The sequence below is a fragment of the Anolis carolinensis genome, chromosome 5 (genome assembly GCF_035594765.1).
Source record: "Anolis carolinensis isolate JA03-04 chromosome 5, rAnoCar3.1.pri, whole genome shotgun sequence".
NCBI lineage: Eukaryota > Metazoa > Chordata > Lepidosauria > Squamata > Dactyloidae > Anolis > Anolis carolinensis.
Genome location: NC_085845.1, coordinates 1,513,425 through 1,540,181, shown reverse-complemented (window position 1 = coordinate 1,540,181; position 26,757 = coordinate 1,513,425). Strand labels below are relative to the sequence as shown.

Sequence of the window (26,757 nt, the reverse complement as noted above, 5' to 3'; positions counted from 1 at the left end):
ATGATCTTTTCCAGAATTTTGCCTGGTATTGATGTGAGGCTGACCGGACAGTAATTGTTTGGGTCGTTCTTTTTTCCCTTCTTGAAGATAGGGACCACATTCGCCCTCCTCCAATCTGCTGGGACTTCTCCCGTTCTCCAAGAACTCTCGAAGATAATTGCCAGTGGTTCTGAAATAACTTCCGCTAGTTCCTTCAGTACTCTTGGGTGTAGCTGATCTGGCCCTGGGGACTTGAATTCGTTTAGAGAGGCCAAGTGTTCCTGGACAACTTGTTTCCCTATTTGGGGTTGGATTTCCCCCAATCCTTCGTCCATTCCGTGTTGCTGAGGTTGAAGATGGCTTTCTTTTTCTGAGAAGACCGAGGCAAAGAAGGCATTAAGTAGTTCTGCCTTTTCCCTGTCCCCTGTCGCCATCACCCCATCTTCTCCTTGCAATGGCCCTATCGCCTCCTTTTTCTTCCTTTTTCTACCAACGTAAGCAAAAAAGCCTTTTTTGTTGTTTTTTATGTCCCTGGCAAGCCTGAGCTCATTTTGCACTTTAGCCTTGCGAACCTTTTCCCTACAGGTGTTGGCTATACGTTTGAATTCTTCTTTGGTGATTTCTCCCCTTTTCCACTTCTTGTGCATGTCACTTTTGAGCTTTAGCTCAGTTAGAAGTTCTTTGGACATCCATTCTGGCTTCTTTGCACTTGTCTTATTTTTCTTCTTTGTTGGCACTGTTTGCATTTGCGCCTTGAGTATTTCACTTTTGAAAAACTCCCATCCATCCTTAACTCCCTTGTTTTTTAATATCGGCGTCCATGGAATGCCGCTCAGTAATTCCTTCATTTTTTGGAAGTCAGCTCTCTTAAAGTCCAGAATGCGTGTTTGACTTGTCTTAGTTTCAGCATTCCTTTGTATTGCAAACTGCAGGAGCACATGGTCACTTGCCCCTAAGGATCCAACCACTTCAACTGTATTGATCAGGTCTTCCACATTTGTTAAGATTAGATCAAGAGTTGCTGATCCCCTTGTTGCCTCTTCTACCTTCTGGACCATAAAATTATCTGCAAGGCAAGTGAGGAATTTGTTGGACTTTGTACTCTTGGCTGAGTTTGTTTTCCAGCAGATATCGGGATAATTGAAATCGCCCATGACTACTATATCTCTTCTTTGTGCCTGTTTGGTCAGCTGTTGACAGAAGGCTTCATCAAGTCCTTCATCCTGACTCGGAGGTCTGTAGTAGACACCCACGACAAGATCTTTTTTAGTCCCGGTTCCCTTGATTCTTATCCAGATGCTTTCAAGCTGGTTTCCCGGATTACAGTCTTGCATTTCTTCTGCAACGTAACTGTTTTTGACATATAAAGCTACTCCCCCTTCTCTCCCCTTTGTTCTATTTCTGTGAAAGAGGTTATAGCCCTCAATGGTTAAATTCCAGTGATGGGAGTCATCCCACCAGGTTTCAGTGATGCCTATGACATCGTATGTGTGGTGCTGTGCTAGGAGTTGGAGTTCGTCTTGCTTATTTCCCATGCTCTGAGCATTAGTGTAAAGACATGTAAGCCCCTGTGACCTCCCCTCGAACTGTTTATTTGGGATTATTGTGCTCTCTGTACTTGGTCCTTGCTGTGTTTGTGCAGCCCTCTGTTTAGCCTTTTGGCGGTTCCCTGTGGTCGTGGGTAATATAGTGTTCGCCAGGCTGTTGTTCCCCTCCCCCAGCGGATCTAGTTTAAAGTGCGCCTGATGAGGTTTGTGAGTCTGTGTGCAAAAAGATGTTTTCCTACTTGTGTGAGATGCACCCCATTGCTTGCCAGTAGTCCATCCTCTTGGAAGAGTAGACCATGGTCAAGGAAGCCAAAATGCTCCTCTTGACACCATTTTCTGAGCCAGTTATTGACCTGTACTATTTTTCCGGCCCTTGTAGAGCCGTGTCCTACAACGGGGAGGAGGGATGAAAAGATCACATGTACATTATACAGTTTTAGCTTTGTTCCCAGAGCTCGAAAATCATTTTTGATCTTTTGAAAAGTATGCCTAGCGGTGTCATTGGTACCTACATGAATCAACATAAGGTGGGGAGGGTGATGGGGCTTTAGGAGCCTGCTGAGCCTCTGAGTGATATGGTGTATTTTTGCCCCCGGGAGGCAGCATGTTTCTCGAGCCATCCCATCCGGTCTGGAAATGATGGCTTCCGTTCCTCTAAGGAGGGAGTCACCTACTACCAAGACCTGTTTCCTTTGAGGATTGACAGGGTCCCTTTTGTGCAAGACAGTGTGTATGTCCCCTGAAGAGTGTTCCTGTTGAAGTGAATCATGTAGGTGTAAAGTGTTGTCCTCCTCCTCAACATCCCCAGTGCATTCATCAATGACAATCCATTGAGATACATCCGAGAGCCCATTACTCTCCCAAGGATGTTCCTGTTGCTCCTGGTCTATGATTGGGGATGGAGCATTTGCATGATTACATAAGTGTGACTGTGGTGATGCACTGTCCCCGTCAGGGCTATCCCCTGCGCATTGATCAAGGGTGGTCCACTGAGTGGTATCTAAGAAACTGTGGTCCTCCACAAGATGTGTTTCCTGATTGTATGTTAATGATGTAAGAATTTCAAATCTGTTGTGTAAATGCAGCTGAGCAGAGGAGTTCTGCGGAGGCTGCCTGGTCCTGCGTCTCCTTCTATGGGTGACCTCCTTCCAAGGCTGAGGGTTGTCTACCTTTGAGTTGATCTCCCCATAAGGTTCCTGATCATGGTCTTGGTGGTGTTGGTGTGATGCAGGCTGCAGATCTACAGCAGCGTGTTATGCAGTGTCCAAGAAGAGTTCGAGTGCCTGAATGTCCTTAAGGGTCTTAATACGGTGCTCGAGCTGTTGGATCCTCTGCTCCATCAGAGTCATCTGTTTGCATTTGGAGCAGATGTAGTTGTCCAGTTTTTGTGTGAAAAAGCGGATCATGCCACAGCTGGTGCATGTGATGGGAATGTTTTGCTTTTGTTGCATCTCTTGGTGAGCGTGGTGGCCAAGTGGGATCTTTGTACAGTTAAGTAATATGCACGCACTTTATGTGCAAACTGCAACAAACCACCTCTTTGTGTATTTTGTTTATGTTGCTTTGTTTCCTGTATGTAATGCAAAGGATAGTTAGTAAAGGTGCCTGACGGTGCGCGCGACACTGGCAAATAAAGCTTTCCCAGAAACTCAATTAACAGGGGACAATGCCTGCTGTCAATCAACTTAAGTACCTGGCTCTCTTTCAACACAACAGTCACACAACAGTTAGATTTTGACCACAGGAGCCAAGCCCACACTCAGTTTAAAATCTTAGCCAAATCTTAGCCAAATCCTACCTGAAGCCAGGGAGCAAAAATGTCCTCCTGCTGCCTCTGCTTCTGCGAGCACCAACTGCCCTTCTGGGATCAGGCTCTGGCAGAAACTCACACTGGCAAATAAAGCTTTCCCAGAAACTCAATTAACAGGGGACAATGCCTGCTGTCAATCAACTTAAGTACCTGGCTCTCTTTCAACACAACAGTCACACAACAGTTAGACTTTGACCACAGGAGCCAAGCCCACACTCAGTTTAAAATCTTAGCCAAATCTTAGCCAAATCCTACCTGAAGCCAGGGAGCAAAAATGTCCTCCTGCTGCCTCTGCTTCTGCGAGAACCAACTGCCCTTCTGGGATCAGGCTCTGGCAGAACTCACACTGGCAAATAAAGCTTTCCCAGAAACTCAATTAACAGGGGACAATGCCTGCTGTCAATCAACTTAAGTACCTGGCTCTCTTTCAACACAACAGTCACACAACAGTTAGACTTTGACCACAGGAGCCAAGCCCACACTCAGTTTAAAATCTTAGCCAAATCTTAGCCAAATCCTACCTGAAGCCAGGGAGCAAAAATGTCCTCCTGCTGCCTCTACTTCTGCGAGAACCAACTGCCCTTCTGGGATCAGGCTCTGGCAGAAACTCACACTGGCAAATAAAGCTTTCCCAGAAACTCAATTAACAGGGGACAATGCCTGCTGTCAATCAACTTAAGTACCTGGCTCTCTTTCAACACAACAGTCACACAACAGTTAGACTTTGACCACAGGAGCCAAGCCCACACTCAGTTTAAAATCTTAGCCAAATCTTAGCCAAATCCTACCTGAAGCCAGGGAGCAAAAATGTCCTCCTGCTGCCTCTGCTTCTGCGAGAACCAACTGCCCTTCTGGGATCAGGCTCTGGCAGAAACTCACACTGGCAAATAAAGCTTTCCCAGAAACTCAATTAACAGGGGACAATGCCTGCTGTCAATCAACTTAAGTACCTGGCTCTCTTTCAACACAACAGTCACACAACAGTTAGACTTTGACCACAGGAGCCAAGCCCACACTCAGTTTAAAATCTTAGCCAAATCTTAGCCAAATCCTACCTGAAGCCAGGGAGCAAAAATGTCCTCCTGCTGCCTCTGCTTCTGCGAGAACCAACTGCCCTTCTGGGATCAGGCTCTGGCAGAAACTCACACTGGCAAATAAAGCTTTCCCAGAAACTCAATTAACAGGGGACAATGCCTACTGTCAATCAACTTAAGTACCTGGCTCTCTTTCAACACAACAGTCACACAACAGTTAGACTTTGACCACAGGAGCCAAGCCCACACTCAGTTTAAAATCTTAGCCAAATCTTAGCCAAATCCTACCTGAAGCCAGGGAGCAAAAATGTCCTCCTGCTGCCTCTGCTTCTGCGAGAACCAACTGCCCTTCTGGGATCAGGCTCTGGCAGAAACTCACACTGGCAAATAAAGCTTTCCCAGAAACTCAATTAACAGGGGACAATGCCTGCTGTCAATCAACTTAAGTACCTGGCTCTCTTTCAACACAACAGTCACACAACAGTTAGACTTTGACCACAGGAGCCAAGCCCACACTCAGTTTAAAATCTTAGCCAAATCTTAGCCAAATCCTACCTGAAGCCAGGGAGCAAAAATGTCCTCCTACTTGTCCCTCCGGTTTGTGTGCTTTAATTATTATTTATTTATTTGCGGTATTTATACCCTGCTCTTCTCACCCCGAGGGAACTCAGAGCAGTTTACAAAACATACATACGGTAAACATTCAATGCCAATTATGCAATTAACAAGGACAGACAACACAAACAGAGGTATTTCTGGCATCCAACTTCAACTACCGGGGGGGGGGGGGGGGGTTGCCGTCGCTCCATTTTCCATGCTGAGGAGCTGTCCTCCAATCCATGTTCTTAATGGCACCTTTATTACCTTCCTGCTAAAAAGCAGTACCTATTTATCTACTCGCATTTCTGTTTTCAACCTGCTAGGCGGAGCCCCCAATGGTGTAGTGGGTTGAAGCCTGTGACTTGAAGGTTGGGCTGCTGACCCAAAGGCTGCCAGGTTCGAATCCAACTCAGGGAGAGCGCGGATGAGCTCCCTCTGTCAGCTCCAGCTCCATGCGGGGACATGAGAAAAGCCTCCCACAAGGATGGTAAAAACATCAAAACATCTGGGTGTCCCCTGGGCAACGTCCTTGCAGACGGCCAATTCTCTCACACCAGAAATGACTTGCAGTTTCTCAAGTTGCTCCTGACACGGAAAAAAAAAACCTACTGGGTGGGCAGGTGAGCTGGGGCTAACAGCGACTGCTCATCCCAACCCGGGATTGAACTGCTGACCTTTCAATCAGCAGCACAGCGATTTAACCTGCTTGCTAAACCCGATCCCACTGTAACCCCCTCAAGCCATAAGGAGAGGTGGGTAAGAAATAAAATTATTATTATTATTATTATTATTACAGTAGAGTCTCACTTATCCAACATAAACAGGCCGGCAGAACATTGGATAAGCGAATATGTTGGATAATAAGGAGAGATTAAGAAAAAGCCTATTAAACATCAAATTAGGTTATGATTTTACAAATTAAGCACCAAAACATCATATTATACAACAAATTTGACAGAAAAAGTAGTTCATTACACATTAATGCTATGTAGTAATTACTGTATTTACGAATTTAGCACCAAAATATCACGATGTATTGAAAACATTGACTACACAAATGCACTGGATAATCCAGAACGTTGGATAAGTGAGACTCTACTGTATTATTATTATATTAAAACACATTTCTATAAAATACATATTAAATAGGCCCGGGCTGTGGCGCAAGCTGGTGAGCATCCAGCTGCAGCCAGCTGAGACCAATCACTCTGACCAAGAGGTCATGAGTTCGAGGCCAGCTCATGCCTGCGTCTGTCTCTGTCTCTGTTCTATGTTATGGCATTGAATGTTTGCCTTATATGTTTAATGTGATCCGCCCTGAGTCCCCTTCAGAGTGAGAAGGGCGGAATATAAATACTGTAAATAAACTGTAAATAAATACAAGGACACGATTTTAATATTCATGCTTAAAACCGACTTAAAACTTCTGCCACTTCCGTCCTGCATTAAGCAGTCAGTGCAGATGCGCCCATGCTCCAGCCACACCATTGGCAGCTGACATCAAATTTATGTCACACAAGGAATGCAGATACCCAATGATGCTAGTAGTATAAAGTATACTACTGATGCTACTTAGTCCTGATGTGCATTTCTGAGCATGGAAGGCCCACATCTCCCAGCGCCAGAGATGTCCTTAAGCTAACCTTATGCGCCGTGATCGGGGTCAGGCGGGGGCTGCTGGTGCGCCTTTCCTGCCTCCTTTGGCCGATGATGCGGAGGCTGTGGCTACAAGACACACCGTTTCCTCTTTGGCGCATCATGGAAAGCCAGGGAGGAGACCGAACCTGTCAAGCCCGTCTCGCTGGGACTCTTGGGACCCCTTTGGGAGCATGGAATCGCATCCAAAAGCCATGTCCTGTGCCCAAAAACAGAGCCAGGAAGGGAGATCTTCAGGTAAACGAATACAGTTAAGTGTCCGCACTCAGGAGTGGCCCAAAATCAACTAGGGTACATGGCTTAGTTCCTGTGGGATCACTACCATGTGTGTTAAGAGAAAAAGACTCACCCTAGTTGATTATAATCCACAGGCTGAGTCATTGGGGTAATTAAGGTCAACCAGTTTTGGGACACTCCCAAGGGGTTATCACTGGGGTGACTTTGTTGTATGTTTTTGGGCTTACACTTTATAGCAGGGGTCCTCAAACTTTTTAAGCCGAGGGCCGGTCCACAATCCTTCAGACTGTTGAGGGGCCGGATTATCCTTTGAAAAAAAAAAATACAAGCAAATTCCGATGCACACTGCATATGTCTTATTTGTAGTGCAAAACAACAGCAGCAACAACAACAAGAACAATGAAAGAACAATACAATATTTAAAAATAAAAACAATTTTAACCAACATACATTGATCAGGATTTCAATGGGAAGTGTGGTCCTGCTTCTGGCCAATGAGATAGTCAAGTTAATTAGGGTTGTTGTTGTTGTTGTTGTTGTGTGCCTTCAAGTCATTTCAGACTTTGGGTGAACCTAAGTCTAAAATTTATTTATTATTTATTTACTGCATTTATTTAGTACATTTGTATCACACCCTTCTCACCCCAAAGGGGACTCAGAGTGGCTTACAAATTATACGTACATACAATATATTATATTATTAGCATAGCACAATATTAGCATTATATATTACTATATTGAACTATACCACGATACTGTAATATTATTAGTAATATTATATGTAATATAGAATATAGAATTAATATTATTATATGGTATTATTATTAGTGTTATATTGTATTACATTATAATATTATTATCAATATTATATGTATATACAATATATTATATTATAAAACTGAGGGCGGGGGCCAGGTAAATGACCTTGGAGGGCCGCATCCGGCCCCCGGGCCTTAGTTTGGGGACCCCTGCTTTATAGGTTCGATTTACCTGCCTACTTAAAAATAGTCCCACTGGTGATGCCTCCTCAGTATTATTTGAGAACTTTATTGTCTATTTTAGCTGTGAAACTACCTCTTCCCGATTCTGAAATATTTGCACTTTGGCCCAGATCCGTGCATTCGTCTTCTGTTTTTAATATTTTATTTTGTATGTTGATTTGTATGATTGTTTTTTTATTGATGCTGATGTTTTATTGTTGAGATATTTGTTTTATTGTTTTGTTGTTGCTTGTTTTATTGTTTGTTGGGCATGGCCCCACGTAAGCCGCCCCGAGTCCCTTTTAGGGAGATGGGGCGGGGTATAAGAATAAAGTTATTATTATTTTATTGTATGACACAGCAAACAAGATAGATATGCTGGATTTCATATCACAAAATCACAAGTCGAACACTTCCCAAGTGTCTAGGACTGTGTCATGTATTTTCGGATGATGCGTGCAGATCCCAGCAGGGTGGCCTTTTGCAGCTGGCAGATCGTAATTTTGTCAATGTCTATTGTTTCCAAATGCCGGCTGAGATCTTTTGGCACGGCACCCAGTGTGCCCATCACCACCAGGACCACCTGCACTGGTTTTTGCCAGAGTATTTGAAGTTCTTCTTCGTATTATTATTATTATTATTATTATTGACACAACGACGTTGTATGACACAGCAAACAAGATAGATATGCTGGATTTCGTTTCACAAAATCACAAGTCGAACTCTTCCCAAGTGTCTAGGACTGTGTGATGTATTTTCGGATGATGCGTGCAGATCCCGGTAAGGTGGCCTTTTGCAGTTGGCAGATCGTAATTTTGTCAATGTCTATTGTTTCCAAATGCCGGCTGAGATCTTTTGGCACGGCACCATTATTATTTTTATTATTATTATAATAAATTATTATTATTTTTATTATTATTATTATTATTATTATTATTATTATTATTATTATTATTATTATTATTATTACTGAAAAAGAAAATAAAGGAAAACTGCCATTTCTAGATGTTCTAGTCACCCGTAACCACAATCAACAATTGGGCCACACAGTTTACAGAAAACCTACACACACGGATAGATACATTCATAAAAACTCACTTCCCACTGAAATAAGGCAAGCTCCCACTCTGTTAGCTTTTAGGAGAGAATTAAAAACATGGCTCTTCCATTGTGCTTTCGGTGAGTAATGTCTGTCATATATCTCCGTATTACTCCCCTCCGAACTTCTATCCTCCAGATTACCCCTTCCAAATGTCCCTGCCCATAGTGGAGTACTTCTCTGTCCCTCTCACTCCGGGTTTTATCTTTGTGTTCAAGTGGCCTGCCCTTGATTTATAGTTTTTTTGTTTTTTTTTTTTTTCTTGATTTCTTGATGTTCTGTTTATTATTATTTATTGTATTTTAAATGGTGTTATGATATGTTGTTCTTATATTTTATTATGTTGTATTGCTCTGGGCATGGCCCCATGTTAGCCGCCCCGAGTCCCCATTGGGGAGATGGTGGCGGGGTATAAATAAAGTTTTATTATTATTTATTATTAAAAACTCCAACCATCACCCAAGTCAAAAAAGAACCAAATCAAAGCCCTGAAAGAATCTGAGAAGCCCACCTCCTTGAAGGTTTTGGTCTAAAACTATTTAGCTGCTTGTGATTCCTTTATTTCATCACTTTTAAACTTATTTATTAGGCAATGCTTTTGACACGAAATAAATAAAACCTCCTCCAAGGTGAACTGAACCCCCTAAACTGGGCTCTCCAGGCCAATGGAGACTCCACCAGGGCCGTCAGAAGAGCTGCAAGGCCAAGAACAAGTCATGAGAGTCAAGACAAAGATCCACCCAGAGGAAAGGTGTTCTTACCAGACATCAAGGGAACCACTGACCGCAGAGGCAAACTCATGAAGAAGCACAACCTACAAACTATCTACAGACTCACTCAACCAGAGAAGTCAGCCATAGCAGAGCACTTGTTGAACCAACCTGGACACAGTATATTATTTGAGAACAAAGAAATGCTTGACCACTCCAACAACCACCACGTCAGACGACACAGAGAAGCCACTGAAATCCAAAGTCTGGCTACCAGTATTTAAAAAAACTCCAAAGATCAGAACAATAAATAAAGAACAACACTCTGAAAAGAGAGAAATTCCAGACATGAAACAATCAGGGCCAGCTAATACCTCCTAACAAAGGATTCTCCCAGACAGGGAGAAGCCAGGCTTTGAAGCTGCAAGGCCATTCAATGCTAATCAAGGTGGCCAATTGCACCATTCACACTTGCCCAAAAAAAAAAAGCTCACAGCAACCCAGTGATTCCGGCCATGGAAGCCTCCGACAACCACAAAGCCTTGAAGGGAGCACTTGCCTGGGTCTGCCGTCCGCACTGGGTGCCTCTCCCGCTTGTGTCCCTCCTTTGCCTCCAGGCCACTCGGCCGCACAAAGGCCACTCTCTCTCCAGCCAACGCTGTGAGTTTGCAAAGGGCTGGAAGGACAAGCCGGCCTTTGTCTGCGGCCTCTGGGCCCAGTGCCTGGACGCTGCCCTGCCACCCACCACTGACCGCTGGCCCAACACTAAATGCAGGCAGAGTTGCAAAGGCCAGGGCTTCATGCGGATGGCACGGAGTAACTCTGCAGATGCCAGGCAAACTCATTCATCGTTATCTACCGTCATTAATAAACAACAAGTTAAGCCCAGCAGCAGGTGGAGTTCACAGAGGCATCAAATTGGAAGAAGGGACCCACAACGAACATCCAGTTCAACCAGGGAAATGCAATCGCATTGGCTTTTCTCACTGCCGCACCACACTGTTGGCTCATGTTGCTGTTGTTGTTATTGCAGGAAGAAACAACCAAAACACTCCCAACAGATAGCCATGTAGCTTCTGCTCATAGGCCTCCCAAGAAGGAGATGATGATGATGATTATTATTATTATTATTATTATTGTATGACACAGGATAGATATGCTGGATTTTGTTTCACAAAATCACAGTCGAACACTTCCCAAGTGTCTAGGACTGTGTGATGTATTTTCGGATTATTGTTGTTGTTGTTGTTGTTGTTGTTAATAATAATGATGATGATGATGATGATAATAATAATAATAATAATAATAATAATAATAATAATAATACTTTATTTATATACCGCCCTATCTCCCCCAGAGGACTCAGGGCAGTTTCCAACATAAGCAAAACATTCAATTGCCAATAGGAAACCGTACAACAAAAATAACATCATCAAACAAAAACATACAATCCTGCTAAAACAACCACAAAAAACGTAAAATCCAGCTTCAGTCTCCTCTAGGTTTAGTTGGATGCTGAGCTTTCCTTATCTAGGCCTCAGAGAACATCTACCGTGGGTGAAATTCCTCTCCTGGCTGCACCATTCCCACATAGAAGCCTAAACTTAGAAGAGACCCCAAAGACCATCTAGTCCAGCCCCCTTCAGCCAGGCAGGAAGGCATCATCCAAACCCTCTCGACAGATGACCATCCAGCCATAGATAGAAGGACATTGATATGATATGGCTGAGAGAAAGAGTAGATACACAGATACGGTTGATATAGTATAGAATTCAGGAGTTGGAAGAGATCTCAAGAGCCATCTAGTCCAACCTTTTTTGGCCATAAAAAGACACCATTGAAACCCTCCCAACAGATGGCCATAGAGGAGGAGCCTCCACTGGGCTCCCAAGCAACAGCTGGTCCGATAGTCAAACAGATCTTCAAGAAAGTCTTCCAGTGTTCAGGCATCCCTTGCTCCCAGGATCTCCTAGCATTGAGCTATGGCAGTTGAAGAAGTGTCAAACTGTGCTAATTCCACAGTGTAGATGCACCCTTGTCCGCACGGAGGCCAAAGCTGGAAACCGCCTGAGGAACCTGAGGCAAGTCTCTCTCTCCGCCTTAGGAGAGAAGCAAAAGCAAACCCCCTCTGAACAAATCTCGCCAAGAAATCAAACCTCATGATAGATTTGCTTTAAGATTGTCGTAAGCTGGAAATGCCTTGATGGCACACTATGATTATTAATTATTATTATTACCCTGCTTTATCTCTCTAAAATGAGACCCTCAAGAAGAAGTGTTGCTTCTGCTGACTGATGAGCAAAGTTACCACCTCTGAATCGCTTAGAGAAAGCAGCCCTTCTTAAGGGAAACTCGAGGTCTCTTCCCGTGAGAAGCCTGCTCATTATTCTGTTTCAATAACAATCGTTTACTGTGTCTGAAACACTCCCTTTCTCTCCTCTGCTGATTTATCACTTTCTTTCTGTCAAGCTCATTAGTCTTATCACTTCCAGAATCCAAATGAAAATGCCCATCTTGCAAAAGATATTTTCCCAGGAAACCTTCCGTATCACTCAGCTCTTTGCCCGACTCCTTATTTAATGCTGCAGTTTCTGGCTCCTCTAATTGACCATGAAGCCTTGACTCTCTGAGTCAGGTTTTTCCCAGAGGAAACCATCATTTCTCTGACTTGAATTTTCATTACTTTGTGCCCTAGGAAATCTCACAGGAAAACCCATCAGTGAATCCATCAGCCTCGGGTTCACTACAACAGAGACCTTCTTCCTTTATTTTGATGTTTCAAGAGAGGCTCTCCAGCCACCACTGAGTCCCCTTGATGGTCCCTTGAACCCAAAAAGGGCCAGATTCAAGGCCAAATCCACCTCCGGTGCTCCCAGAAACGCCTACCTGTTTCTACCCATAGTTTCATGGTCTTTGACGACGACGTGGAGCTCGGCATTCTGGTCTAGTGGGATGCCTTTCAGGTCCCACTCAAAGCCCTGCAAAAGAGGAGGAAAGAAGAAGTAACGGGCTGGAGGCGGAGGCGATTCAGAGGCAACGCGCCATAAGGCTTGTTCCTCATCAACAGGATCCCCATTCGTGGAAATAGGAGGAAGGGGACCCCAAAGGACATCTAGTCCAACCCTCTTCGGTCAGGGAGGACTCCATAGCAAGCTCTCCATTTCCTTCCAAAGGAACCCATTCCATCTCAAAGGGTTCTTCTTACCATCAGGACTTTCCTTCTAACGTTGAGTCAGAAACTCTTACAATATATCTGCATCTCTCCCCCTAGATCCAAAGGTCTCAGAGGGGCCTCCAATCAAATCAACTTAAAGTAATAAATAATAATATTGCACTTCTGAAGGACTAATAAATGAATATACAGGCTGAGGAAGCCTGATCTACAATTCCGAAAGGAAAACATGGACAACAGGGAACACAACTGAAATGAATGGTGAAACTTCCACCAGAAGTTGCCATAGGGTTGCCTTGAAGGACCTAGAAAATCCCAAAAGAGGCATTTGCCAATGCAAGCCTATGGCAAATTCTAGTTGGACGTATGCCATGGAATTGTCTGCAAAACTTTGGGCAGTTTAATAAACTTTTTCCATGTTTTACGATAGAAACAATTAGGAAATGACATTGATCAGCTAGGAACAAAAATCATAGTGATACGTTGTGTTATTTATCCGCATTCGAACTCATCGGAGGCAGACTCACCTCGTTCCAGACGGGGTTGACGTTGTTCTTGATGACCTTGGTTCTCTTCTTCACCCCTGAAAAAGAGGAAAGGCCATAGGAAGGTCAGGCATGGCTCCAAGGGAGAGTCTTGGGTGCATCTACACTGCAGAATTAGCACAGTTTGATACCACTTTCACTGCAGTGGCTCAAGGCTGTAGAGCAGTTTGGTGAGACATTGGTTGCATCTACACTGTGGGATTGCTGCAGTTTCCCCTCTCCCTTTCACTTTTATTTATTTCACAAAAAAGGTAACAACACTCATGCATGCATGAATACAGACGTACCAAATGGCAACTACAGTACAGTTCCGGATCAGGGTCTACGCAGGCTGACCATGGAAATGTTGATGAGGGAAATATTGAAGGCTCTGAAATGTTAGAGAGGCCGCAGACTAGCAGTGAAGCACAAGCCAGTGATAAGGGTGACCTTTCACAGGATTCGGAATATCAACAGAGTTCAGAACATCAACAAGTCCCAGGTGGCTCTGGCAGTGAGTCAGAGGAGTGTTCCTTAGATAGGGATTCAAGGTTAAGGTTAAAAGTTCATCATCCCAGACGTTCTCTTACAATAGCTGGTAAATGTGTGGGAACCCAAGGACAGAGAAATGCTTTCTTGGCTTATAAACATGGTTAAATAAGGGAGAAACGGGGAAAGATTTCAGATGAAGCAACGTTGGTTTTGGAAGCAGAGTTTCTGTCTTGTCTATGCTTTTGGAAAAGCATTCTTGCTTTTGTTCATGCCTGGATCTTGTATTTTGGATGGTGTTTTAAAGCTTATGCTGCCTTGTTTTCTGGATTGATTTGTTTATTAGAGACTTTGAATTATATTCTTCAGACTGCCTTTGCATTGGATTATTGCCTTCTACTGACTGCCTTGCATTTGGATTATTGCTTTCTACTGACTCCCTTTACATGTGGATTATTGCTTTCTTTACTGCTTTTTTATCTAGACTTTGCTATCTTTTATCAATAAACTATTTAAATCAAGCTTGCTGTGGTGATATGTGTGTAAGAGCAAGGTGAACCAGCCCAGAGGTACAACCAACAGTTGTTTTTCTAGGCAGCAACGTGCAGGGGTCACGTCTCGTCTCTCCCAGCAAGCTGCTGTGTGTTGCTGCCTAGAAAAACAGCAACTCTCAGCAGGCCTCTCCAAGAGACAGGCACCCGGGGAGAGAAGCCGGCTCGTCGGATAGTACGGTGTGTCGGATGAGCGGAAATCGGATAACTGGAACTCTACTGTACTGCAAACTACAAACTTTCAGAACCACTGGCAATTATCTTTGAGAATTCTAGGAGAACATGAGAAGTCGGGCTGTGGCGCAGCTGGCTAGTAACCAGCTGCTATAAATCACTACTGACCAAGAGGTCATGAGTTCGAAGCCCGGGTCGGGTTAAGCCTCCAACCATTAAAAAAAAAATAGCCCTGGCTTGCTGTTGACCTAGCAGCCCCGAAAGACAGTTGCATCTGTCAAGTAGGGAAAATTTAGGTACGCTTTATGCGGGAGGCTAATTTAACTAATCTACAACACCATAAAACTGCTCACGAGGAAAAGAAGAGGAAGAACAGCCACCAATGGACGGTGAAGCAACAGCTCCCCCTGTGGCCGGAATCGTGAAGCTGGAAAGATGTTAAAATGCCTCTGTGTCTGTCTAAAACTGAATGTTGTTTGTCTGTTGGCATTGAATGTTTGCCATATATGTGTTCATTGTAATCCGCCCTGAGTCCCCTTCGGGGTGAGAAAGAAGGGCGGAATATAAATACTGTAAATAAATAAATAAATAAATAAGTCCCATCAGACTGGAGAAAGGCCAATGTGGTCCTGATCTTCAAGAAGGGGAAAAAAGAGAATCCAAACAATGACCAATGTCCAATCAGCCTGAAATCAAGACCAGGAAAGATGCTGGAGCAGATCCTGAAGGAAGCAGCCTACAATCACTTGGAAAGGAATGCTGTGATCACTCAAAGTCAACATGGATTTCCCAAAAATAAGTCATGCCAGACTCATCTTATCTTACAAGCTTGGTAGATACAGGGAATGCTGTGGATGGAGCAGATCTTGATTTCAGTAAGGCCATCAACAAAGTCCCCCATGCCCTTCTGGCAAGCAAACCAGTGGGCAAGGCAAGGCTAATCTTAGGTGGATCTGGAATTGGTTAAGTGACTGAACCCAAAGGGTGCTTCTCCCCAAGGGTTCCTCCTCTCCAACCTGGAAAGAAGTGACGAGTGGAGTGTTGATGTGGAGTGACTAGCGGAGACCCTTGATCACTGTATCCTGGCCTGCTGATGGAGTGTTTTGTTATTAGTTCTTAAGCCTGTGGTTAATTGATTGATTTGTATGTTTAAGTGTAGTTATGTGCATTACTATATTTTGTTTAGTTGTTGCATGGTTTTAAGTTGTTTTATGCTATGTTGCAAACCGCTCTGAGTCCCTTGAGGAGATAGAGCAGTATATAAATTGATTATTATTATTATTATTATTTTATTATGACACAGCAAACAAGATAGATATGCTGGATTTCATATCACAAATTATTATTATTATTATTATTATTATTATTATTATTATTTTATTGCAGAGTTCGGTTCTGGGCCCAGTTCTGTTCAACGTCTTTAGTAATGGTTGTTGTATGTTTTCCGGGCTGTGTGGCCATGTTCCAGAAGTATTCTCTCCTGACGTTTGGCCCACATCTATGGCAGGCATCCTCAGAGGTTGTGAGGTATGGATAAACTAAGTCAGGAAAGGAAAGAATATATATCTGTGTAGAGTCCAGGGTGTGGCAAGAGTCCTTTGTCACTGGGAGCCAGCATTAATGTTTCAGTTCATCACCCTAATTAGCATTGGAAATGTTTTGTCTCTTGCCTGGGGGCATCCTTTGTTCAGTCAAGCCCTCATTGTGTTGGTTCCCATCTAATGTTTTGATTTTGGAGTTTTGTAATACTGGTAGCCAGATTTTGTTCATTTTCATGGTTTCCTCCTTTCTGTTGAAGTTGTCCACATGCTTGTGGATTTCAATGGCTTCTCTGTGTAGTCTGACATGATAGTTGTTGGAGTGGTCCAGCATTTCTGTGTTCTCAAATAATATCCTGTGTCCAGGCTGGTTCATCAAATGCTCTGCTATGGCTGATTTCTCTGGTTGAAAAACAGGCCCTAGAAACAGAACCAAAAAAGCCAACTGTTTGGTTCAGATACGTAGATGACACCTTCACAATTTGGAGCCATGGAGAGGAAGAACTCAGCAAGTTCCTGGACCATCTTAACAGCATCCACCCAAACATCCAATTCACCATGGAAAAAGAAAAGGAAGGAAAACTGCCATTTCTAGATGTTCTGGTCATCCGCAAACCCAATCAACAATTGGGCCACACAGTCTACAGAAAACCTACACACACAGATAGATACCTTCATAAAAACTCCAACCATCACCCAAGTCAAAAAAGGAGCACAATCAAAGCCCTGACAGATCGTGCACAAAGAATCTGCGAATCTCACCTCCTCCAAGGTTATGTGTTCCATCATACTCTCCTTAACTATACATTCTCCATATTTCCCTTGTTTCAGTTTATTATATAGTCCCAATATCTTAATCCAATAATTAAGAAAGCACAGACTTCAGAGAAAGGGCTGGTGGGAGTAATATACAAAGCGATGACCAAAGATGAGGAATATATCATAAGAACATTACAAGACCGATGGCAAAAAGAGGGGGTACTTACAAGACAAACAATAGAGAACTTAAAAAGAGAGGCCACAAAAATTAAAATCGAAAAGTACAAAGAAATGGAAAGGAAATTCATATGGAAATGGTACCGCACCCCAGCACAATTAGCAAATATGATCAGGGACAAAAATTCAACATGTTGGCATTGTGGAGTAAGCCAGGGATGGTATGCCCACATGTGGTGGGAATGTCCAAGGGTAAAATCATTTTGGGGAAAAATAACGGGGAAAATAGAAGAATTATTCAGAATATCACTCCAAGTAAACATGGAATTAATGTTGATGGGGATATTAGGGAACAATAAGATTAATGTAAAACACCAAGATCTATTCAAAGCTATGATTCTTGCAGGGAAGGCAGTAATAGCATGGGGCTGGAGAGATGAAAAAAAGTGGAATATGGTGAATTGGAATAATTATTTGTTTGACCAGGTTCAATCAGAAATTATTGCAAATGTAAGCTCTGAGGATAAGAAGGAAGATAAAATGAGGAAAGTTAAAGAGAAATGGACAATATATTCAGATTGGATAAAAAGAGGCGAAGCCAATGTAAATATTGTGTTGTCGAAGGCTTTCATGGCCAGGATCACAGGGTTGTTGTGTGTCTTTCGGGCTGTGTGGCCATGTTCCAGAAGCATTCTCTCCTGACGTTTCGCCCACATCTATGGCAGGCATCCTCAGAGGTTGTGAGGTATGGAGAAAACTAAGCAAAGAGGTAAATATATATCTGTGGAAAGTCTAGGGTGAGAGAGGTCAGTGTGAATGTGTGTAGTTAATCACTTTAATTAGCATTGAAAAGCATATCTGCTGTCTTCTTCCTGCCTCTGGGGCATCCTTTGTTTAGAGTCGTTAACTGCCCTAGGTTGATTCATGTCTGGAAATCCTCTGTTTTCAGAGTATTGCTTTTTATTTACTGTTCTGATTCTTGAGTTTTTTAATACTGGTAGCCAGATTTTGTTCATTTTCATGGTTTCTTCCTTTCTGTTGAAGTTGTCCACATGCTTGTGGACCTCTTTGCTTAGTTTTCTCCATACCTCACAACCTCTGAGGATGCCTGCCATAGATGTGGGCGAAACGTCAGGAGAGAATGCTTCTGGAACATGGCCACACAGCCCGAAAGACACACAACAACCCAATGTAAATATTGTACAGAAATGGGAAAAGTTGTGCTCATGGTTAAATTTCTAATGGAATTGTGGTATGGGGTAGGGGTGGGGGGAAGGGAGTGGGGTGGGAGAGGGGAGGGGGAGGGGAGGGGGAAAAAGAATGAATAGAATGATGATATATTAGATATGTGAGTAGACAATATAGATGGGAAGATGATTGAGAAATGTGATAAGAGATAAATGATGTGTAGGTATGAATGTTTGTATTAAATGTGCAATATACTCACACACACACAAAAAAAAAAAAACCTCCTCCAAGGTGAAGTCAACCACCTAAACTGGGCTCTGCAGGCCAATGGAGACTCCACCCTGTGATCCCGGCCATGAAAGCCTTCGACAACACGTCTTTATTAATGACTTGGATGAAGGTTTGGAAGGCAGGCTGATCAAATTTGAAGATGGGACCAAATCGGGAGGGAGAGCAAATACTCCCGAGGACTGGGTCAGGCTTGCCAAAGGACCTCAACAGATGAGGATAAAAGTGATACAACTTTGCCGTGTGGCTGGGCTGAGCAAACAGCCTCGGAAGGCTCCTCTCTGGAGTCTGGGTCTTGGTTTTGCAGCAAGGAAGGGAAAAGGAAAAGGAAGGGCTTGAACGAGGCCCAGAACAATGAGAAGGACGAGGAGGCGAAGAGCCGGAGAGACGGGCGGGCGGCGGAAAGTCCCTTCCTCGCTCCTTGGCCTCGTTGGGCCCAAAGGCCTCCATATATGGTCACTCAGGCTCTGGGGGCAACATCTCAAGAAACGGCTGGGATCCCGCCAGGAGCCTCTTTGCTTCCTCAAAGGGAGGAAAGAAGGTTTTTAATAGAGTGCCTTGAAAGACCAACTTGGATGGACTACTCCAGGGGTCCCCAAACTTTTTAAGCAGAGGGCCGGTCCACAATCCTTCAGGCTGTTGAGGGGCCGAATGATCATTTGAAAAAAAATACAAACAAATTCCTATGCATACTGCACATGTCTTAGTTGTAGTGCAACAACAACAACGACGAAAGAACAATTCAATATTTAAAAATGAAAACAATTTTAACCAACATAAACCTATTAGGATTTCAATGGAAAGTGTGGGACTGCTACTGGCCAATGAGATAGTCAAGTTAATTAGGATTGTTGTTGTTATTGTGTCCCTTCAAGTCATGTCAGACTTTGGCCGAGCCTAAGTCTAAAATTAATTATTTATTTACTGCATTTATTTACTACATTTATATCCCACCCTTCTCACCCCGAAGGGGACTCAAAGCAGCTATATGTACATACAATATATTATATTATTAGCATAACACAATATTAGCATTATATATTACTATATTGAACTATACCACTATATTATTATATAATATGTAATATATAACATATAATTAATATTATTATATGGTATTACTATTAGTATTATATTGTATAACATAAGATTATTATCAATATTATATGTATATACAATATATTAAATTATTAAAACTGATATAAATTATTATATTATAAAACTGAGGGCGGGGGCCAGGTAAATGACCTTGGAAGGCCGCATCCGGCCCCCGGGCCTTAGTTTGAGGACCCCTGGACTACTCGCAATGACGCTTTTTGCAGATTTAAAACTGCACATTTCCAAATGCATTAAGATAAAAGCATATTATTATGACGATTGCTATTATTATTATTATTATTATTACTACTACTATTTGGATGTACAGTAGAGTCACACTTATCCAAGCCTCGCTTATCCAAGCCTCTGGATTATCCAATGCATTTTTGTAGTCAATGTTTTCAATACATTGTGATATTTTGGTGCTAAATTCGTAAATACAGTAATTACAACATAACATCAATGCATATTATTGAACTGCTTCTCCTGTCAAATTTGTTGTATAACATGATGTTTTGGTGCTTAATTTGTAAAATCATAACCTAATTTATGTTTTATAGGCTTTTCCTTAATCCCTCCTTATTATCCAAGATATTCGCTTATCCAAGGTTCTGCCAGCCCGTTTATGTTGGATAAGTGAGACTCTACTGTACTGATCACAACGACGATTTTGCAGATTTAAAATTGCACATTTCTAAATGCATTAAGATAAAAGCATATTATTATTATTATTATTATTATTATTATTATTATTATTATTATTAGCATGTACTACTCACAACGACAATTTTGCAGTTTTAAAACTGCACATTTCCAAATGCATTAAAATAAAAGCATATTATTATTATTATTATTATTATTATTATTATTATTATTTGTACGTACTACTCACAACAACAATTTTGCAGTTTTAAAATTGCACATTTCCAAATGCATTAAAATATAAGCATATTTTATTATTATTATTATTATTATTATTATTATTATTTGTACGTACTACTCACAACAACAATTTTGCAGTTTTAAAACTGCACATTTCCAAATGCATTAAAATAAAAGCATATTATTATGACGATTGCTATTATTATTATTATTATTATTACAACTATTTGGATGTACAGTAGAGTCACACTTATCCAAGCCTCGCTTATCCAAGCCTCTGGATTATCCAATGCATTTTTGTAGTCAATGTTTTCAATACATTGTGATATGTTGGTGCTAAATTCGTAAATACAGTAATTACAACATAACATCAATGCATATTATTGAACTGCTTCTCCTGTCAAATTTGTTGTATAACATGATGTTTTGGTGCTTAATTTGTAAAATCATAACCTAATTTATGTTTAATAGGCTTTTCCTTAATCCCTCCTTATTATCCAAGATATTCGCTTATCCAAGGTTCTGCCAGCCCGTTTATGTTGGATAAGTGAGACTCTACTGTACTGATCACAACGACGATTTTGCAGATTTAAAATTGCACATTTCCAAATGCATTAAGATAAAAGAATATTATTATTATTATTATTATTATTATTATTATTATTTGTATGTACTACTCACAACGACAATTTTGCAGATTTAAAACTGCACATTTCCAAATGCATTAAAATAAAAGCATATTATTATTATTATTATTATTATTATTATTATTATTATTATTTGGATGTACTACTCACAACGACAATTTTGCAGTTTTAAAACTGCACATTTCCAAATGCATTAAAATAAAAGCATATTATTATTATTATTATTATTATTATTATTATTATTATTATTATTTGTATGTACTACTCACGACAATTTTGCAGTTTTAAAACTGCACATTTCCAAATGCATTAAAATAAAAGCATATTATTATTATTATTATTATTATTATTATTATTATTATTTGTATGTACTACTCACAATGACAATTTTGCAGTTTTAAAACTGCACATTTCCAAATGCATTAAAATAAAAGCATATTTTTGTTATTATTATTATTATTATTATTTGGATGTACTAATCACAACGACGCTTTTTGCAGATTTAAAACGGCAACAATGCCTTTTGCAGATTTAAAACTGCACACTGCCAAATGCATTAAAATAAAAGCATATTATTATTATTATTATTATTATTATTATTATTATTATTATTTAAAATAGACAAAATGCTCTGTTCCTGGTTTGAAAAGTGCTATTTCCTGTGTAATTGTGCAGTCTTTGCTTTGAAAGTAGCTGTTCCACTCCAGGAACTTTGTTTTTTGTGGCTGCTGCAAACTGCGTTGAATTGGTTGAGACTCGATGATGAGCTGTCCAAATCACCCTGGATATTCATTATTTGAATTGTTACCATTTGGCAGACAGGATAGGATGATAAAAACAAACGGGCTGAGAGAGAGCTTTTATCCCAGAGCTGTGGCGAGACTGAACTGTATGGTTTCCCACTGATGTGGCATTAGCAACTAGAATGTGAAAGGATGGGTGTTTCTGTTTTTGCAATCTATATATATAAAAATGTAATGTGCATAATTAGGACCAAGTTAACAACAAAACCACTGGGCCAGATCACACCAAATTTAGCCATAATGCTCATCATTTTCTAAGGAGTGACCTTGCAGCTTCAAAGCCTGGCTGCTTCATACCTAGGGGACTCCATTGTTGGCCAACTTGATTACCATTGAATAGCTTTGCAGCTTCAAAGCCTGGCTGCTTCATACCTAGGGGGATCCTTTCTAGGCCACCTTGAATGCCATGAAGAAAACCCAACTTAGGACTACACCACAGCAACGCGTGGCCGGGCACAGCTAGTTCTTCATAATTCCGTTGCACGGTGTACAATAACAGTAAAGTTACTCTATTCTATCTGCACTGTAGAATGGATATAGTTTAACGCCTCTTTAATGTCACAAGTCCCTGGGACCCTGGGAGTTGTAGTTTTACAAGGCCTGTTGACTCATCGAACTACAACTCTGGGGATGCCATAGATAGTGTTGAGCCGTGGCAGTTAAAGTGGAGTCAAACTGCATTCATCCTCCAGTGCTGTGTAGATATTTGGTGACTTAGGTCCTGTTGCGTGCTATCCCTGGAACACCTTTTTGCCCAGCATCACACCAGAGTCCAGTAGTAATATCCACAAAAGTACAAAGGGGAAAAAGGGCATTTCCCAAAAAAGGCAGTAGAGTGTAAAATACAAAATAGCAGCAATGCAAAATGTCCAAGGATATAAAGTCATGAGAGGCAAAATCTACAGCAGTCATTGAGACGCAAATCCATAAGCATAAAAACAGGAACTTAATCCATCAGCATGAACCAGAACAGGAAACTTGAATCATGAACTTGAGAGCCGAGATAGGAAAGCCTTCCTTATGGCAACGTTGTCTCCTCTGAGAGTTTGAAGCACAAAGCCCCTCCTTGAAGCCCAACCAAGTAGCCATGAGATCATGCCGAATGCACCTGGGCTTCAAGGTCTTCTCACAAATTCTTTCAGAATGTCTAATTAGTCTATTCTTCACTCCCTCTGTTCTCAAATCTAATCTAACTTCTCGGGAAAACTCTCCACTAGCTGAAGGCCGATTCACAAGGGAACTGAAACCTTCATTTTCCGTTGCCTAGGAATGAGCACAGGAATCCCAAACATCGGCCTCGTCGGCCTGTGGTTCCCTCTGATCACTAGCAACTCTTCGCTCTCAGGATTATCTGAGTCTACACTGCTATAGAATCCAGCTCAAAGCAGATAATCTGGATTTTATATGGCAGTGTAGAAGGAGCCTTAAACGATGTGGCCGTGACCTACGATTTGGGCCTTTGGCAGCTTTGCAAGGACAGAGATAGCCTCTGCCTTTGAGAAGATCTTTCCCTTTCCTCGATGCATTTCCCAACACAAAGCAAAAGCTACGCAGAAGGAGAAGGAAATGCACCATTTGGGGAGGACGGTTCAGGTTGCAAGGTTCCGGAAAAGCAACTTCTCCCGTCCCCAAATTCCTTTGGTCGGCAATGGGAAGCTCAGCACCCTTTTGTTGGAGGGAGGAGAACATGCCAGCCTTGCCCACTTGCATCTGGGAAGCAAATCCTTCGGCTTCTCTTGGGGACCATTCATTGGCTCGCCTGTCTGTCATTTCCCAACAGGAGAACAATAGCCGGGGTGAGACACGTCCCATGTGTCAGGACCCAGGCTGCAGAACACCAATAACCATGCGCAGAGACCAGAATCTATCTAATATGTTTATTAAGGAAATATATAAAGTCAATAAAAACAAGTGTAGAATATAGTTCAGAAGTAGACCTTTCAGGAAAGGTCAAATATAGTCCAGGAAAATAATGTCCAATATGCAATATTAAAGTCCAAAGTTATAATCCGATAACCGAAACACACACTTTGCCAAGCAAGGTGTGGGGAAATGGCAGGGTCCTTTAGTCCAATGGAACTTGACAAACAAGGCTGGAAGCAAACTAGATTCTTGGCAAACAAGGCTTGATACGTGGCAACAAGAGGCAAGAAGCAAGGGCTAGGTCCGTGGCAAGGTCCGTGGAAACAAGGAAAGCTTGATGCTAGAACAAGGTCCGTGAAACAAGGCTTGGAACTTGGTCCTGGAGGCAAGGAACTGGAGTAGCGTAGTCCACACACGATCTCACTCCCGAAGCTGACGAATTGACTCCGCAAGGATTTCCTTGCAGTAAAACACCTGTATAGGATCTTGTTTTCCCGCCAAGGAACACTTTCCCTGGGGAACAAGAAACGAAACCTATACTGTGTCCAGATGCATGACTCCTTAAGATTTCCCAAGGGAAACAGGCTTAATCAGCTAATTGTCTGCCAGCAATCCTGGCGCTTCTGCGATTCGCCTCCCTAGCGCCTCTATCTTGATTATAATAATCCCGGCGAGAAAATGGGGGAGATTTCTGCTCAAGGCTTGTTTGGCTGACTTCTTGTGGGCAAACATCTTGCAGGTGCGAGGGCTCCGTTTCTGGCTGAAACGGTAGGAAACCCAAGTTTTCCTCTTCGTCTGCCACAATAGTACTGGGAACGGGACTACATGGCCCATGAGTCATCACACCATGTCGGCAGCCAACGAGTGACCCTCAACGTCCAGAAGGAACAGACACGCATTTAGAGGAGAAATGGGATGAAAAGGGCAGGTTGCAGCTCCTTTGGAGCACAGGGGTGGAAGGGGTCCCCAAAGGCCATCTAGTCCAGGGCCCGGGCTGTGGCGTAGGCTGTTGAGAAGCTGCAATAAATCACTCTGACCATGAGGTCATGTGTTCGAGGCCAGCCCGTGGCAGGGTGAGCACCCGTCAATTAAAAATTAAAAATAGCCCCTGCTCGTTGCTGACCTAGCAACCCGAAAGATAGTTGCATCTATCAAGTAGGAAATATGGTACCACTTATAAAAGTGGGGAGGCAAGTTTAACTAATTTACGACGTTGGAATGAGGAAGTGCCGTCACAGTGGATGATGAAGCAGCTGCTCCCCCCTGTGACCAGAATCGAACATCCCCCCCAGGAGAAGGTTAAATTGCCTCTGTGTCTGTCTCTGTCTCAGTCTCTGTTTGATGTTTATGGGCATTGAATGTTTGCCCTGTGTGTGTATAATGTGATCCGCCCTGAGTCCCCTTTGGGGTGAGAAAGAAGGGCGGAATATAAATACTGTAAATGAATAAATATTAAATAATTTCTTTCTGCCAGGTAAGAAGACACCACCCGATCTCTCCCGACAGATGGCCATCCAGTCTCTGCTTAAAGGCCTCTAGAGAAGAAAGGAGGCTCTACCAAACTCCAAGATTCCTCTACTTAATATCTTTCTAATGCAGGCATGGGAAAATTTGGGCCCTTTCCCCAGGTGTTTTTGACTTCATCTCCCACAATTCCTGGCCCCAGGCCCCTTCCTTTTCCCTCTCAGCCGCTGAAGCTAATAATAATAATAATAATAATAATAATAATAATAATAATAATAATAATCTGTCTGTGCAATTTTCTACAAACGGAGGCACAACTATGTGGCCCAAATGATCCATTGGAACTTATGCCTCAAGTACCACCTCCCAGCAGGAAAGAACTGGTGGGATCACAAACCTGCAAAAGTCTTGGAAAATGAGCACGCAAAGATACTGTGGGACTTCCGAATCCAGACTGACAAAGTTCTGGAACACAACACACCAGACATCACAGTTGTGGAAAAGAAAAAGGTTTGGACCATTGATGTTGCCATCCCAGGTGACAGTCGCATTGATGAAAAACAACAGGAAAAACTCAGCCGCTCTCAGGACCTCAAGATTGAACTTCAAAGACTCTGTCAGAAACCAGTGCAGGCGGTCCCGGTGGTGATGGGCACACTGGGTGCCGTGCCAAAAGATCTCAGCCGGCATTTGGAAACAACAGACATTGACAAAATCACGATCTGCCAACTGCAAAAGGCCACCCTGCTGGGATCTGCACGCATCATCCGAAAATACATCACACAGTCCTAGACACTTGGGAAGTGATCGACTTGTGATTTTGTGATATGAAATCCAGCATATCTATCTTGTTTGCTGTGTCATACAATAATAATAATAATAATAATAATAATAATAATAATAATAATAATAATAATAATACATCACACAGTCCTAGACGCTTGGGAAGTGTTCGACTTGTGATTTTGTGATATGAAATCCAGCATGTCTATCTTGTTTGCTGTGTCATACAATAAAATAATAATAATAATAATAATAATAATAATAATAATAATAATAATAATAATAATAGATAACTTTGTTTCTGTGGAAGGGACATCCTGCGACAGCATATGTTGCTGTTGCTGTTGTTGTTGTTGTTGTTGTTTATATTGCTCTCTAGTGAATGGTAATGAGTGCCTAACTATCTTCCAGCGCTGAATGCTGTTTGGTGCATTCATTGAATAAGACTCTCGTATCCAGTGCATTTGGCGTATGTTTAAGACTCCTAGGAATGAATGCTATTTAATGCCGAACTCCCTTATAGCTTCAAACACTATTCAGTGCATTCAGTGTCTAATAAGGAGGGAATATTTTTCTATTAATAAGACTGTTCTACCAGTCAAGTCTATTCAATGCATCCAGTGCATAACAGTGTGTGTGTGTGTGTGTGTGTGTGTGTGTGTGTATATATATATATATAAAAGAGTGATGGCATCACGGCAGCGG

At 42.1% G+C, this 26,757-nt stretch overlaps 1 protein-coding gene across 8 annotated transcripts in view; it reads right to left on the bottom strand.

Annotated features, from left to right (window-relative positions):
• The window catches only part of dysf (dysferlin), a 312,999-nt gene that overhangs the window by 265,034 nt on the left and 21,208 nt on the right, over positions 1-26,757 (bottom strand). For all 8 annotated transcript variants that reach the window (XM_062983273.1, XM_062983274.1, XM_062983275.1 and 5 more), the window contains exons 2-3: positions 13,352-13,407; positions 12,539-12,630 (exon numbers count right to left, since the gene is read on the bottom strand). In XM_062983273.1, coding sequence (XP_062839343.1) covers positions 12,539-12,630; positions 13,352-13,407 — 148 coding nt within the window. The remainder of the gene's footprint in view (positions 1-12,538; positions 12,631-13,351; positions 13,408-26,757) is intronic.